At 34.6% G+C, this 15,504-nt stretch overlaps 1 protein-coding gene across 4 annotated transcripts in view; it reads right to left on the bottom strand.

Moving 5' to 3' along the window:
• LOC102991067 (complement factor H-like) overlaps positions 1 to 7,897 on the bottom strand; it is a 141,097-nt gene extending 133,200 nt beyond the window's left edge. For 2 of the 4 annotated variants that reach the window (XM_028488295.1, XM_024130719.2), the window contains exon 1: positions 7,756 to 7,893. In XM_028488295.1, the coding sequence (XP_028344096.1) occupies positions 7,756 to 7,813 (58 nt within the window). In that variant the 5' untranslated portion in view covers positions 7,814 to 7,893. Of the gene's footprint in view, positions 1 to 7,755 lie in introns of all 4 variants that reach the window. The other 2 variants (XM_028488298.1, XM_028488297.1) reach the window with 2 other exon arrangements.
• Between the last annotated feature and the right edge of the window lie 7,607 nt (positions 7,898 to 15,504).

The raw sequence follows: 15,504 nt of genomic DNA on the forward strand, positions 1-15,504 counted from the left end.
CTCCACAATGGGAGAGGCCACAACAGTGAGAGGCCCACGTACCGCAAAAATAAATAAATAAATAAAAAATAAAAAAATAAAAAATAAAAACTGTATGGTATCACTTACATGTGGGAAAAAAATGATAATGGGTAAAAGACTGGAATGGGTATTTCACCAAAAAGAAAATCCAAGTGATCAATAAACTTATGAAAAATTGGTCAAACTGCAAATAAAAATTAAAACCATAATAAATCATGAATAAAATAACATGACATTGGCAACATTTTTTAAAGTCTAAAAATCCTACCACTTGGAAAGAACGTGGAGCCTTAGGTACTGCTGGTGGGAGGGAAAATCAGAATGCCCCACTAAGAGAGGAGCTTACCAACTCATAGTGAAGTTGAAGGTACCATTGTTTATTACTCAGCAATTTTATTCTTAGGAATATATCCTAGAGAAACTCATAAACACTGTGAACTAGATTTCACATATAGTAACATTTTATAGTGATATGGGTTTTTTTATAGTTAAAAATGGAAATGACTCCAATGTCTGTCAACTGTTGAATGGATTAAAATTTATGGTATATCCATGCATTGGAATAGCACACCAATGCCACAAAATGCCACAGAAACAAATAATAATAATCACATGAAGTAAAAAGACACAAAGGTACATCAAATGTTACAAAATTATTTCATCTATATAAAATTCAAGAACAGACATATATAATAGGTATGTATATATAGATGGTTAAAAAGTATTAAAGAAGAGCAAAAATATAATTACCATAAATATTAAGATAATATTTTCTTCCAGAAGAAAGGAAGGGGTATTAATCTAGAAGAAACGCAAGGGTATTTGGGGGATGCTGAGAATGCTCTACTTCTCGACATGGGTAATTATAACTATTTTAAAATACAGTACAGTCATATTTTATTCACTCATATACTTCACCATAAAGATACTAAAGTAATAGAATCTGCATGTACCATATGATTCTTTTTTTCCAAAAAAGTAATTCATTAACAAAATGACATATAAAGAAGGGAATACATAAAATTAATAATGAAGCTCATGCCTACTGATTATAATTGCTAATCTTTTTAATACTTCTTGCTGCTTAGTTTAGATACAACTACCCTGGATATTAGGGTGATTTCATTAGTTGACCTTTAACACATTACTTTTAAATTGGCAAATTCAAAGATACTTCTCACCATATATATATTTATTGATATTATTTTCACTGTTAAACTCCTTTTCTTACTTGGTTTTATAAGAATGGTTTAACATTCTATTCTAGAATTTCTTTTTGTAAAGGCAAGGGGAAAAAATAATCAACGGAGCTGGATCCCATTCCAAAAACATTCTACATTTTGTAGAACAGAAACTCCATATGAAACTTCATTTTTGTGTAATAAATAACACTTGTGTGGGCTTTCATATGCACTAATTTTTCTTTGACTTTTTTGCAAATGTTTAGCACATTTGTTAGGAAACTTTGTAATCGATGATTCCACATTAGTTTTGATTTCTAAAATTTAAGTAAACATACTTTTTCTCCACTAGATGGTGCTAACACCCTACCATAAAACAACACAAACCACCTGCGCCTCTTCCTACCAGCAACCTTCTTTCTCCAAAAAAGCCCGAGTTTTTGGTTTTGTTTTTTCAACTTAAGGATCATGTTTTTACATGGAAATTTTGTGTTTAACTATAGGATAACATGTGTGTTTTCCACTTCCTAATTCAGATCCACTTCATGGCGTTTAGGTTACTGGAAAAATTAGTTAGTTAAATTTCAAATGTAGATGCCAACATTGTGAGTGGAGAACGACTTTTCACTAATATATTAACATTTTGATAAATTTAATTCCTATCCTTTTATTAAGCTCATGCAAGGAAAAAAGTAATAAAATTTTCTTATCAATTAACTTATTCAATTTAAATGATTTTTATTAAAGCAATGCATTTACCCAAAGAGTAATCATGTGTGTTACTTGCTTTTAACACCCAGACATAAAAGACAAGGATACATCTCTTTCATACCATCTTTCTACCAGATTCTCACAATATTTGCTCTGTGTATACATATTTACTACACATAAAGAGTTCTCATATTCATTACACTTTTTACTTCAAATGATATTTAAAACTCTGGTGCTTTTTCCACAAACTTTATTTATTTATTTTTTTGGGGTGTATTTTTCTTTCTTTATTTTTTTTATTGGAGTAAAATTGCTTTACAATGTTGTGTTAGTTTCTGCTGTATAAAGAAGCAATGGACAAAGGATTAATCTCCAAATATATAAACAGCTCATGGAGCTCAACATCAAAAAAACAACACAATTAAAAAATGGGCGGAAGACCTAAATGGACATTTCACTAAAGAAAACATACAGATGACCAAGAGGCACGTGAAAAGATGCTCAACATCACTAAGTATTAGAGAAGTGCAAATCCACAAATTTTAAATTGCATCTCCTGACCCCGTAAGAAAAAAAATGTTATCGCCCCCTACTCCGTTGTTCCATCTTTCCACTGCCATTGCCAAAATCTTAGTTCTGATTTATTATCATCTGTCAGCTCGATGGTGACTCAAGCTGCTAACTAGTCCCCAAGCTCCCCTCTCCCATTGGCCTCACAACCACGTGTGATTTTTGCCAATTTGGTCATGTCATTCCTGGGATTAAAATTCTCCTGTGACTTCTCCTTCCCTTGGCTTTGGAACCCGCATTTGGCTCTAGCCATGCTCTCTGACTTCATCTTATCACCCCTACCATTTATTCACTGTGCCAAAGCCACCCTAGTTTGTTTATATTTAGATGAGCATCTCAAATGAATTTTTCTCCCTAGGCCTTTTGCACATGTCATTTTTTTCCTCTTTGAACACATTAACCACAGATTTTTGGTGTCTGGCTTTGTCTCATCTTTCAGACACTTCCTCCAAGTGGTCCACTTACATCTAGGCAAGGTAGGCAAGACACCCCACTACTCCATCTCTGTTATTTTCCCTCAGCCCCTACTTTACTTCCTTCACAACATAATTCATGGTTCATAGTTATGTTTATGTATCTATCCTCCCATCAAAATGTAACTTCCCCAAGAAAAAGGACCGTCACCACAATCCGTCAAAACCTACCCATGATATCATCACAACCCTGATGTATTTCTCTCTCTTCATTGCACCTCTTACTAAACAACTTCTCAGCACCACCCTATACCATCCTTTCATTCCAATTTGAGCATCTTGCCTTCCCTAAGTGATCCTACAGTGTTTTCAGTTATCTCCATCAAAATATTTTATATAATAAAATACAATATATTAGTAAAATACAATAATCATCCCTTCTGTTTTGCCTCCTAAGTGACCTCCTGTTGGAAAGTGCTTGTCATAGAGCCTGGCACTTAGCAGTCGCTCAAAAGAAAAAAAAGATCATTGAATGAGCAAATAAATAGATGAATGGATGGATGAATGAATGTGAAGCTATCCCAAAGACTTTCAATTTTATCTGTAGATTATGGATAACCTGGGGAAAAGGCATTGTAGACGGTAACAAACATAAAAGATAAGGGAACAAATGTTTAGTGCACTTAAACCTCTGTTGCAGGAACCCAAGAAATCTAACATCTGTAAAATTCCATTCTGCATCCTGTCTGTGTGTCCTATGTTTGAATGTATGTTATACTTTTTGAAGTCAGGAATCATTTTAATTTAGCTCAAAAAACTTCGGGGAACCTTTGAAGGAACATTTCTATAATAACTTTTCTATCTATTACAGTTCTGGTTTAACAAGGTTTAGGAGAAACTTGGCTCTCTCTGTCAAAATGTCAAAACAAATAAAAGTGCTCTGTCAAATCTTTTTCTTTCCCTTTCTTTTTATTAGTTTTGTGATTTTTTTTCTCTGTCCCATTACTTTACTCTCTCTGAACCATTTTTTATAGCGTTTCCTTAAAATCTTAAGCTAGAATGTAACTAGTTTTTCACGGGCATCGCGTCCTCTTTGTGCACTGTGTTCTGAGACTGGTTAAAGCTGTTAAGAAGTGGGTAAAGTGCACATTAGTTAAGTGAGCACGGGGTAGGCTGGTTGGCAGACTCTCACAGGCAGGCAGCTGGGGATGGTGTGTGGGGTGAGAAGGAGGGGGAGACAGAGCCAGCCGGGAAGAAGGAAACATGGCCAAGGCTGTGGAACCGTCAGGGATGGAGGGGATAAAAAAGTGGGCCAACTCAGACCGAGGCTCAAGCCCCAGCAACCAAAGGCCCAAAATAAAGAATGCTCCCTAAACTGTGCTTCCATGTATATTTGAAAACTTACTTCTAGCTAAGAATACTGTTAGCAATACTTAAATAATTTAGTTCTAATTTGAAATTACGTGCAGGCAGAAGAGTAGCATGTGCATTCCCAGGCTGTGCCTAAACTTAAAGTCAGCAAGGCTCTCGCTTTCGTGACATTCCTGGGGCCGTTTCCTCTACCCCTGGTCAAAGCACCCACGAGAGTGCTTCCCTATCAGCTCTTCCTTCCCGAGCAAACCTCATCTTCCGGGATTGCTGGGCCCTGCTCTTACCTCATTCTCATTCATTTCTACCTCGGCCCATTAAAACTGTTGCAGGAAACTTATCAGACAGAAAACTTACTGTGAATAGTAATTCACATAATTGTGGTGCATAATACTAAATTTAACTGTCCCAACTCTTACTCAGAGTATTGTCACTCTACATAAATTTCAGACTGGTTGAATTTATGGTATTATTAATATGTAAAACATTTTAGGAGAAGGGAAGATGTTGAAGACAATTGGGCCATTGCTCCACTTTAGATCCCACCGTATAGGTAAATACCCACACTACTACCTCTGAAAATGTGGGATTTTTTGGAGACGGGGAATTCTTATTTATCACACTGGAACTGAAACATAGAAGTTAGGATTATAAACCGCTATCACAAGTTTTCTGGATTAGATGAATATACATAATATTCACATCTATCCTTAAAGAAGAGTAATTTTTTTGAATTTATAATTAATTCTTATGATCATAATATCAATGTTTTTGTATTAAAAAGTAATTTTTATGAACTTATAATTAATTCTTATGACCATAATATTGATTTTTTTGTATTAGTTAATTCAAATTCAAAACCGTCTTGTACTTGAAACAATGTATTAAAAAAAATAAATTATCCTCTCTCTGTTGGAATAGAATCTCTCTGATATGTAACATATTTCAGGTCCTGCAAGAACGCTTTTGCCCTTTAAACCTCCAGAATTAGAAAACACATCTCTCCAAACAACATAGCCAGCGTGCACTTGGACATATTTCACTTGTGTTTTGATTTATCTACTTTAATCAGCCTGGAATTTTGGGGCCGTGGCTAATTTCAAAGAGTATACGCTTTTTGGATCTTAAATCTAAAAGTTCTTGAAAAGGTTGGTCACAAGATATTCCAGAAAGCAGAAACGATGTGGTATAACTGAGGAAGGGTTACTCTGAGCTCTGTAAATCTGACCAGGTTCTTAGTAGCCTGGGGTGAACTCCCCCACAAGCAGCTGACGTTCCTGTACAGCTAGGGATGAAAACGCAGACCACCTACTGCATTAAAAAGGTACTGCTTGGTCTCCAATATCCTTTTCTAAAAAGGGGGAAAAATAGAAAGTTGAGCTTATAAATTCTTCCTGTTGGTTACTACTCCTCTTTAGTAGCGATTAGTATTTTTGAGGAATGTTCACTCTTAACAGGATGGAGACCACTTAGGAAAGGCTGAAATGCAGTATCTTGTTGAGTAAAGCAGATCGTGAGAGTATACACAACTGTCTTTTCTCACTTTCTCAAGTTAGCATTCAGTATTCAGTTTAGTATTTCTCAGTTTCTCAATTTGTATTCCATCGTCATTTCTACATGGGAGACAAAAACAGAGGCAAATGTTGAAGGATATGTGGATATTTTTAATGATCAAGGCCACTCTATTGAGTAACTTCTGTTAGGGCTAGACTGATGCCCTAAATTGGTTGTGCGTGTGTGTGCTTTTGTGAAAACCATGAGGCTAATGTGTTACTTTAAATACCAAAGCTGTACTTTATCTAGGAAGTGGCCAGATTTACAGCCATTCTCACTGTAACGCGTGTTGTGCTAAAGCTCAATTTACCAGCAGAAACTGCTGTCACATACCAACATACGTTCATGAAATATAAAATACAAGTGAAATGAATCAGCTGGAATCCATTAGGGACGCAGGGAGTTTTATATCACTATTATTTAATTTTTATCACTTACACTTTGTAGCACCCAATTTTAATAATATTTCAAATTCCACTTTGTCATCACTGAAACAGTTTAATTAAATTTAGCATTGATTCTTAGCTTTAAACATGAGCTAGAAACCAAACAAATCTTCCGTACACGACAAATGCAATCTACATAAAACCTCGGCAAACAATATGTAAATCGTGAAGCACTAAGAGTATTCCTATTAAAGAAAAGACAAAAACCTTGTGTAAAGAAAAAGATGTTTGCTCTTGGTAACATTAACATTGTTCCAGAACTCTTTGCCAATATAATCATATTTTGGTATATTGTGTTGTAATATTAGTTATTATTAGTTGTAATATTTTTTGGAGAGGGAAATGATTGTATACCTAGTTTAAAAAGTGGCTGGATATAAGGTTTACAAGCTAAAAATCAAGCAATAGCATATTAGTGTGTATAACTGAGAAAAAGACTATCTTTCAAAAACTCTTAAACACATTTGAGAAAAACCTGAAAAAAAATTACTAAAGGATACAACTTAAAAAGATATCTGGCTTTATTTTCTAGATTGAAAGACCCTCAAAGACAGGGGTTTTGTTTCATTTGCTAATATTCCTCACTGCCTAGAGGTTGACTTGAAATAAGCATTCAATCGAAGTTTGTTGACCTAGTGAAGAATGTTGGGAATTTATGAATGATAACTTTAAAAAACGTTAGTCAAACATGTATCACATAATTGGTTACCTATCACGAACTAGGAAACCAAATTTGCTCCAAGAAGAAACTTTTTCATCAAGGAAAAGTGATAGAAGTAAATTTAATTATCCATAAATTCTTACTGGTATCAGAAAAAAACTCCTGCACTCAGATTCACTACTCCTAAAGGCTTTTCTACTAGCATATCTTATATCAACCACAGGGGAAGAAAACCCTATTGAGTAACGTTTACAAAGGTTGCATATTCAATTTTTTTTCAAATTTACGCATTTTCATTCAAACGATACAAGTGATGGTTGTCTCCAAGACTTTTAAAGCCATGGCAATGTCAATTGTAAATGATAAATCAATTTTTCTTTAGCAAGAGTTAACATCTCTATCTGAAATAAGTCCAATCATTGCAGCTTGAAGGCTTTTACTGTCTAATTCATTTTCTTGTTCTATGTTCACCTACTTCTTAATACATTCACATAGGCATTTTGGTGAAAATTCTAGGCAAAAAAAGTAAATTACATTTTATGATAATCACAAGGGAAATGATCATGACATGTCACGTTTTTTGAAAATAATTATTAAAACATTTTCTGAACTTCTACATTAAATAAAATTATGATGAATAATTAGATATGCCATTCAAATAAGCTGCTTATATTTTTTAAACTGAAAAATGTCAAAAGCATCTCACACACTAAGCTACAGCACAGTAATTAAGCACATTTTCTAGACCAAATTTTTATTACCACCGTAAAAAGCATGTAAGCAAATGTTCTGCAATATAGAAAAAAAAAGCCTTCCTTTTTTAACCTTACCTTTTGCGACACAAACAGTCCATAACATAAGCCACACAATTGTTGCTGGAAATCTCATTTTGGGGACCCTTCAGGGGCACATCTAGTAGTTGACAGTGCTTAACACTGTGTCAGGTTCTCCTCTGTTAAAAACTAAGAAAAGCGCAGGAAACTACTTGCTCCAAAAGGAAGTCGAAACACAGCTTGGGGATTAAAGCGATTGCTAGATGTCCCGCCCATCAGAAACTTTTGCAAAGTAAAAGAAAAAATCAGCCAGGAGCCCTCACAGTGCCAGAGTTTGAACCTGCACTCCCACTGAAAGCTAATGCCGTGACCTGCCCTTGATTTGTTTTTGTAAACCCAGGCATGTTCTTCACTGGAAACGTTCAGGTTCTTGGAATGTGCATAACTGGTGATATTCTCTGCATTTCATAAACACTCCAATTATTTAGACCCCATTCAGATCTACCGTCGGTAGACCTCAGCAGATTAAAATAAATAAATAAATAAATAAATAAATAAATAAAAGCTCTTTCAGAAATCATTTACAGAACTTGAGGTTAAGCAATGCTTTCACAATCAAAACCCAGACAACAGAACTAAACTTTGCCAGGAATACAGTGCTGGTTGATTTGGGGGGCCTGCTTTGCCTGCAGTTCATGAAATTAGTCTTTTAAGGACTTGTTATAAATGTGTGTATAAAGCAACAGGCTCACTCTCCTTAGGTATGAATGAGTTTAATAATTCAAAAATCAAGAAATTGAAATGTTGAATTTTTTAAACTTTGACTGAAATATAATATGCATAAAGAGAATGTAAGAAAATTGTTTGCTGAATACGGAGAAAGTGAAGACACACGTGATAAGAGCACCAAGGTGAAGAACAGCAGTCTCTCAGGAAAGGCCCAGCCTCCACTTCAGTTCCCCTTCCCCCATGACACACTCTCCTGATCTCTGTGAACAGGGGACAGATTTGCCTGGTTTTGTACTTTGTATACATCAGATAATAAGATATTTATTCTTTTGTGTTTGGAGCCTTCCAATAAAAACTATGTTTAGATTATTCCAGCACACTGTTGGGTGTTGCTGTAGATTATTAACCCTTATTGCGTATGATATTCAATTCTTCGAATATGCCACATTTTATTTATCTATGTGTCTGTCAGTGGGCATCTGGGTAGCTTCTAGTTCGGAGACAATGCACATAGTTCTGCTGTGAACATCAAATTATGAGGTTTTTGGGAAACACGTGTTCTCATTTCTGATGAGTACATATCTAGGAGTGGAATATTAGGACATAATGTATGAATATCTCTAGGTGTGATACGGATCATCAGACACTCTTCCAAAAGGTCTATATCAATTGACATTCCCATTAGCAAGTGTGTAAGTTACTCCACACCCTCAACACACTGATGTTTTCCATCTCTGTAGTTTTAGACATTCTGGTGAGCACAGAGAAGTAATTCTCTGAGGTTTTAATATGCATTTTACTGATAAGGAATGAAGTTGAGTGACTTTCATGCCACAATCGGTCATTTAGCTGAGCCGCAGGCCATTTAAGCAACTTCCTCAAAGTCAAAAGACATTGTGCTACAACCACAATGGAACCCAGTGATCGGATTCCCTGAATCTTACTTTTAACCCATACAGATCTGCCTTTCAAATGATTTGCTTCCCATACTATTAAATGCATATAAATTAAATTGTCAATAGCTCCTTTATATAATTTAAAATGCTATAAATATTTGCATACGTATTTTAGTAAATACCTTCACATTTACGTGTTTATTTTATAATTATGTAAACATATTACCGTACAAGTTTTTAATGTACGTACACAAACACATATATGTTTACGGAGAATTTAAAGTATTTTCAGGTGTGATTTTACTTTACAGATTTTCACTTTATTTGCAGTTGTTGAACATTTAAGATGTCACTCCACTGTTCAAGTGAAAATAATGGCTGCAAATTAATTTCAACAATATATTTTAGATGTGTTATTTTTACTGTTTTTTCTCTTCTATTTGATTTCAAAGACTGATGGCTAAGTCATCAGTTGAGTGCTTTTGTTCCCTTTTTATTTTCATCAATATTTTTAAAACCAAGTATTTATTTCAAAGAGATTTAGAAGAACATAAGAAAATTACCAACATGTTATTATTTCATAACACAAAGTTGTTATATGGTACAATAAGTCCCCTAACGAGTTCCATTCCGAGAGCGCATTTGTAAGTCCAATTTGTTCATAAGTCCAACAAAGTTATCCTAGGTACCCAACACAATCAGCTATATACTACTGTACTGTAATAGGTTTATAATACTTTTCACACAAATAATACATAAAAGACAAACAAACACAAAAATAAAGAAAACATTTTTAATCTTACAGTACAGTACCTTGAAAAGTATAGTAGTGCAGTACAACAGCTGGCATACAGGGGCACGTTCACATCTTTGAAAGTTCGCAACTTGAAGGTTCGTATGTAGGGGACTTACCATATTAGATTACCATTAGCAAGAACAGACTGCAAATAGTTAACCGTTAGTACTAAATTTAAGCCCCAGACACTTGTATTTATTCTCAATATCCATGTTGCCACATTCTCAACAAATGTGTTCTATGTATTTGTAGGGCAAAAAGTTAGGAAAAATTTATGACTTAAGAGACTTTAAAAATTCTCCTATTTTAAAATTATAAGTAAGTAATATCTGTACTAAGTAACAAATGACTATTACGGTCAATATGTACCACAGGAGTTGAAGGAAAGAGAAATTTCTTCCAAAGACTTGATTTGGGAGGGTCTCAAGAATATTTAGTTATTAAATTCTAATTTAGGGGAAGAGGACATCCAAGCAAAGACTCTGAGGTATGGAAAAGTGTAGAGAGTGTTCTAGAATTAATGAGAATATTGACAGCAGAGCAGTGGTTTTGCACAAGAAAGCTGTGGGAGAAGTAAGAGGGGCTTTGAATGAGGAAAAGTTTGAATTCCAGATAAAACATTTGTAAATTATTTTATAAGCAATATGTAATCATTGATAGATCTAATTAAGGAAAAGGAATGTAGGAAATGCAGTTTAAGTAGCATTGCTTTGGCCGTTGTGTTAGGATGGATGGAGAAAAAAGGACATAGGAGAACAAATTAAGCAGATAACTGTATGAATTCATCATGCAACAATTATACAGAAGCTCAATGGATGGAAAAAGGGAAAAACTGATGAAAACAGTCAAGAGCTTGATTTCCTTTGAGGCTGGTGGAGTTTACACTTCAGGGCTTCTCATTTGAACAGACACCATCAAGGACCTGAGAGGGACCCTAGTGATATTGTTTTGAGGTCGTATATTTATGTATAAATTGGAAAGATGTCTTAATTGCAAGAGAATAAACTACTGTCTTTTTCTACTCTAATTTCCCCCTTCAGCATATTTCCACTGAGTTAGTTGGCAGTACAGGCTTTGGAGGACTCAACCAAGAAGTCAAGGAGAGAATACATGTAGTTGGAGATGAGTGAGGTATATTCTGCAGTCACAATTGTATATAATTTGGTAACTGTTGTCTCACGTCTTCCTCTTTTGAGTATATATCAATGTCAGCCTATAGAAAATGTTGCCTTCTTTTTCATACGACAGCTTTGAGAGCACCACTACTATTGCAAATACAAATTAGAGTTGCAAAAATTAGGAGAAGAAATTGTGAAGAGTTCATTATCCTTTCTCTAATTAATTTAAACCAGGAACAGCTTGTCATTTTCTATCACTGTTCCTGATCTGAGGTTAACTTTTCCTCCCCTTACCTACTCAGGTGTGTAATGATCTCCTTTAGGAAAGAGCTTAAAACATCCTGACACATTTCCTTGTCATCTTTCCTCCTTGATATCCTGAAAAACAATGTACAAGTTGCACCATACAAGCATGGCCTTAGATAAAGATCATCCTTCAGATTTATTTTAGAATACTTCCTCACTTGCATGGAGAAGCCCTAAACATTCCAGAGTTCCCTTTCCCTCTCCTTAGGAGGCTAGTACCTTTACTTCTTCCTATGGGGACACTGCCAGCATAATCCAATTTAATAATTTGCATAGAAGTGAAGAACAGTGACTCTGGATTTGTTCAGTTTGAGTTGTAAGGAAATGAAAACACACATGGCCTCAATTCCTAATTATTGCATTTATTTTATTAGGTGCATTTCTAAAACTAGATTGCAAGCTCTTCCAAATAATTCAACCCTTTAGAGGAAGAAGAAAAAACAAGTTTCTGTCTCCTTGGCAATTTATTCAAGCATATGGAGCACATGCAGAAAGCTCTAAAAGCTTTCAGAGAAAACTGGCTGTCCCTTCCCTAATGTCCTTTTTCCAGGCATTCACCATAGGGTACAACACACAACGTAACTGCACATTTATGAGCCTTTTCTAGAAATCTGTGAGCAAAGTCACTTGATTGCCCGTGCACTAACACTGCTTCAACCTTCCAGACACTATTAATCTGTAAATAATTAATAATGATTAATTTTTGTGTACTGTGTAATTTTTAATACAGGTACTGTATTAAAGGTATTACATACTTTAACTCTCTCAGAAACCTTACGAGATAGTTCTATCATTTCCTTTTTACACATAGGGAGGCTGAATTTTAGAGAGGGTTAAGCAACTTATTTAATTATATTAGAACCCAAACTGTCTGGTCCCACAGTTGAATATTTAAACACTAGACTCACCACCTTTTTGACTCCAAGTGTGTATTATTCCAAAAACTTCATCATCAATTTTTCCTCTGGACAGAGGAAACTCTTAGAATCGGTCTTTTTCCAGTCTCTAATGAGGACTCATAGAGATTCAATGCAGTATTTTGTATAATGATATTAAGCTGCATTTTGGTAGACTGTAATTTTATTCAAAGTTATCCTAAAAATATCTAATAAGTTATGTACTTCAAGATGGAAATAATCATTTCTTGGGGAAAATAAAGTGAGTCTTGCCTATGATGTGTAGTTAACTAAAAGTAAATGGTCAGTAACACAGTTAATATAACCAATTGGTTCAACTTATATATTATCATTTAAATGAAATTCAAATACAAAACAATACCTAAGAATTCACAATTGTTTAAATTCTGACATGTATCAATAATCAAAAGGAATAAAACATATGTGAAAATCACCCTACGTACATGACCAGGTTTTTGTAGATTAGATATAAGATTCTATTTATTTCATATCAAAAACAACATGGTTGCTGCTGGTTCCACTACTAACGTTTTTTATTCTATTAAGACATCCTATTAATCATTAAACATCATGCTATTAATAGCATTCCTATTTATGTCATCAGCAAAGCAGCAAAAAGACGTGATTGGAAAACATAAAATTTTTTCTTTCAGATATTCTAAGAGAATAAAATTCCATTCACAAAGTATTTCTGAAACAAACAATTTTAAAGTAAACCTCTAAACTTTTATTTTATAGAAAACTATAATTTGAAAATTAACTCATAATATAGTTTCAATAAACCAAAAGATGGAGCATACTCTTAATTACTTGGTAGCCTCCTTAATAGCACTCCAGTTTTATTTTTTTTCCCTCAGGAGAATGATTAGAAATAAATTTGAATGCAAAGATTTTGAAGATCTCTTATAATTGCATATATGCTCTATTTTTAATTGTTCACAGATTAAAATAGTCATTTCTTGAAGACTACAGTCCTAGGGTATTATATGTAAAAAATGGTAGAAATACTGAGTAAAATAGTCAACAATACTTGTTTCAGTTTTTATCTTTTGTCCTCTTAGTAACAGTCCAAACTCAGCCTTATTGTAATGATCTATTTTGTGGACACAAGGATAAGAATGACTATTCTGATAGTGACATCTTGAACTAGTTACAGGATTTAACTTTAAAAAGACATTAATAGTGGGAAATATTGGCTCTACCAAGACTTTTCTTTGACAAGTTTGTAATTAATAATCTCCTTTTGTTCTTAAAAACAATGGTCAAAGTCAGTTAAAACCTATTCTTGATGAAAAAATGGTTGCTCTGAGCTGTTGATGTAATCCCTCTATAAGCACTATCTATCTAATGGCAAATCCAGCACAGAATTCAGGGTTAAAGGAGCCAAACAGAAGTATTGGTCTAGTCCTTAAGTTATTTTAAGATTGAACTACATAGCGACCTCTGTAACATGGAATGAAACGGTATCCTGATTCTTTGCACATAGAACTGGTTGCAAAGAAAAGCTGAATTAGATTATACAGCAGGGAAAGAAAAATAAAGGAAAGAAGGAAGGAAGGGAGGGAGGGACGAAAGAAGGAAGGAAGGAAGGAAGGAAGGCACAAAGAGAGACAAAGAAAGACATAACTCTTACTTCAATATAAACTCACCTGAAAATTGATTATTAAAATAAATTTAGGAAGGACATTTCTAAAATGACAATAAATTTATGAAGTGTTAAAGATGCTGTGAATTGTTACATTACAACCATTTCACATTGTTGTCCAAGAATGTTATCCTAATTCCCACACCCTCAAAAGTACATGAAAAGAAATACAAAGGATCATGAGAGATTACTACAACATCTATATGCCAATAAAATGGACAACCTGGAAGAAATGGACAAATTCTTAGAAATCTGAACTAGGAAGAAATAGAAAATATGAACAGACCAATCACAAGCACTGAAACTGAAACTGTGATTAAAACTCTTCCAACAGGGCTTCCCTGGTGGTGCAGTGGTTGAGAGTCCGCCTGCCGATGCAGGGGACACGGGTTCATGCCCCAGTCTGGGAAGATCCCACAAGCCGCGGAGCGGCTGGGCCCGTGAGCCATGGCTGCTGAGGCACTCCCAAGCTCATTCTACGAGGCCACCATCACTCTGATACCAAAACTTGACAAAGATGTCACAAAGAAAGAAAACTAAATTAAAGACCTAAATGTAAGGCCAATATCACTGATGAACATAGATGCAAAAATCCCCAACGAAATACTAGCAAACAGAATCCAACAGCACATTAAAAGGATCATACACTATGATCAAGTGGGGTTTATCCCAGGAATGCAAGGATTCTTCAATATATGCAAATCAATCAATGAGATACACCATATTAACAAATTGAAGGAGAAAAACCATAGGATCATCTCAATAAATGCAGAGAAAGTTTTTGACAAAATTTAACACCCATTTATGATAAAAATGCTCCAGAAAGTAGGCATAGAGGGAACTTTCTTCAACAGGATAAAGGCCATATATGACAAACCCACAGCCAACATCATCCTCAATGGTGAAAAACTGAAACCATTTCCACTAAGATCAGGAACAAGACAAGGTTACCCACTCTCGCCACTATTATTCAACATAGTTTTGGAAGTTTTAGCCACAGCAATTAGAGAAGAAAAAGAAATAAAAGGGATCCAAATCGGAAAAGAAGAAGTAAAGATCTCACTGTTGGCAGATGACATGATACTATACATAGAGAATCCTAAAGATGCTACCAGAAAACTACTAGAGCTAATCAACTAATTTGGTAAAGTAGCAGGATACAAAATTAATGCACAGAAATCTCTTGCATTCCTATACACTAATGATGAAAAATCTGAAAGTGAAATTAAGAAAACACTCCCATTTACCATTGCAACAAAAAGAATAAAATACCTAGGAATAAACCTACCTAAGAAGACAAAGACCTGTATGGAGAAAACTGTAAGACACTGATGAAAGAAATTAAAGATGATACAAACAGATGGAGAGATATACCATGTTCTTGGATTGGAAGAATCAA

Source organism: Physeter macrocephalus, chromosome 4, assembly GCF_002837175.3.
Source record: "Physeter macrocephalus isolate SW-GA chromosome 4, ASM283717v5, whole genome shotgun sequence".
NCBI classification, from domain to species: Eukaryota; Metazoa; Chordata; class Mammalia; order Artiodactyla; family Physeteridae; genus Physeter; species Physeter macrocephalus.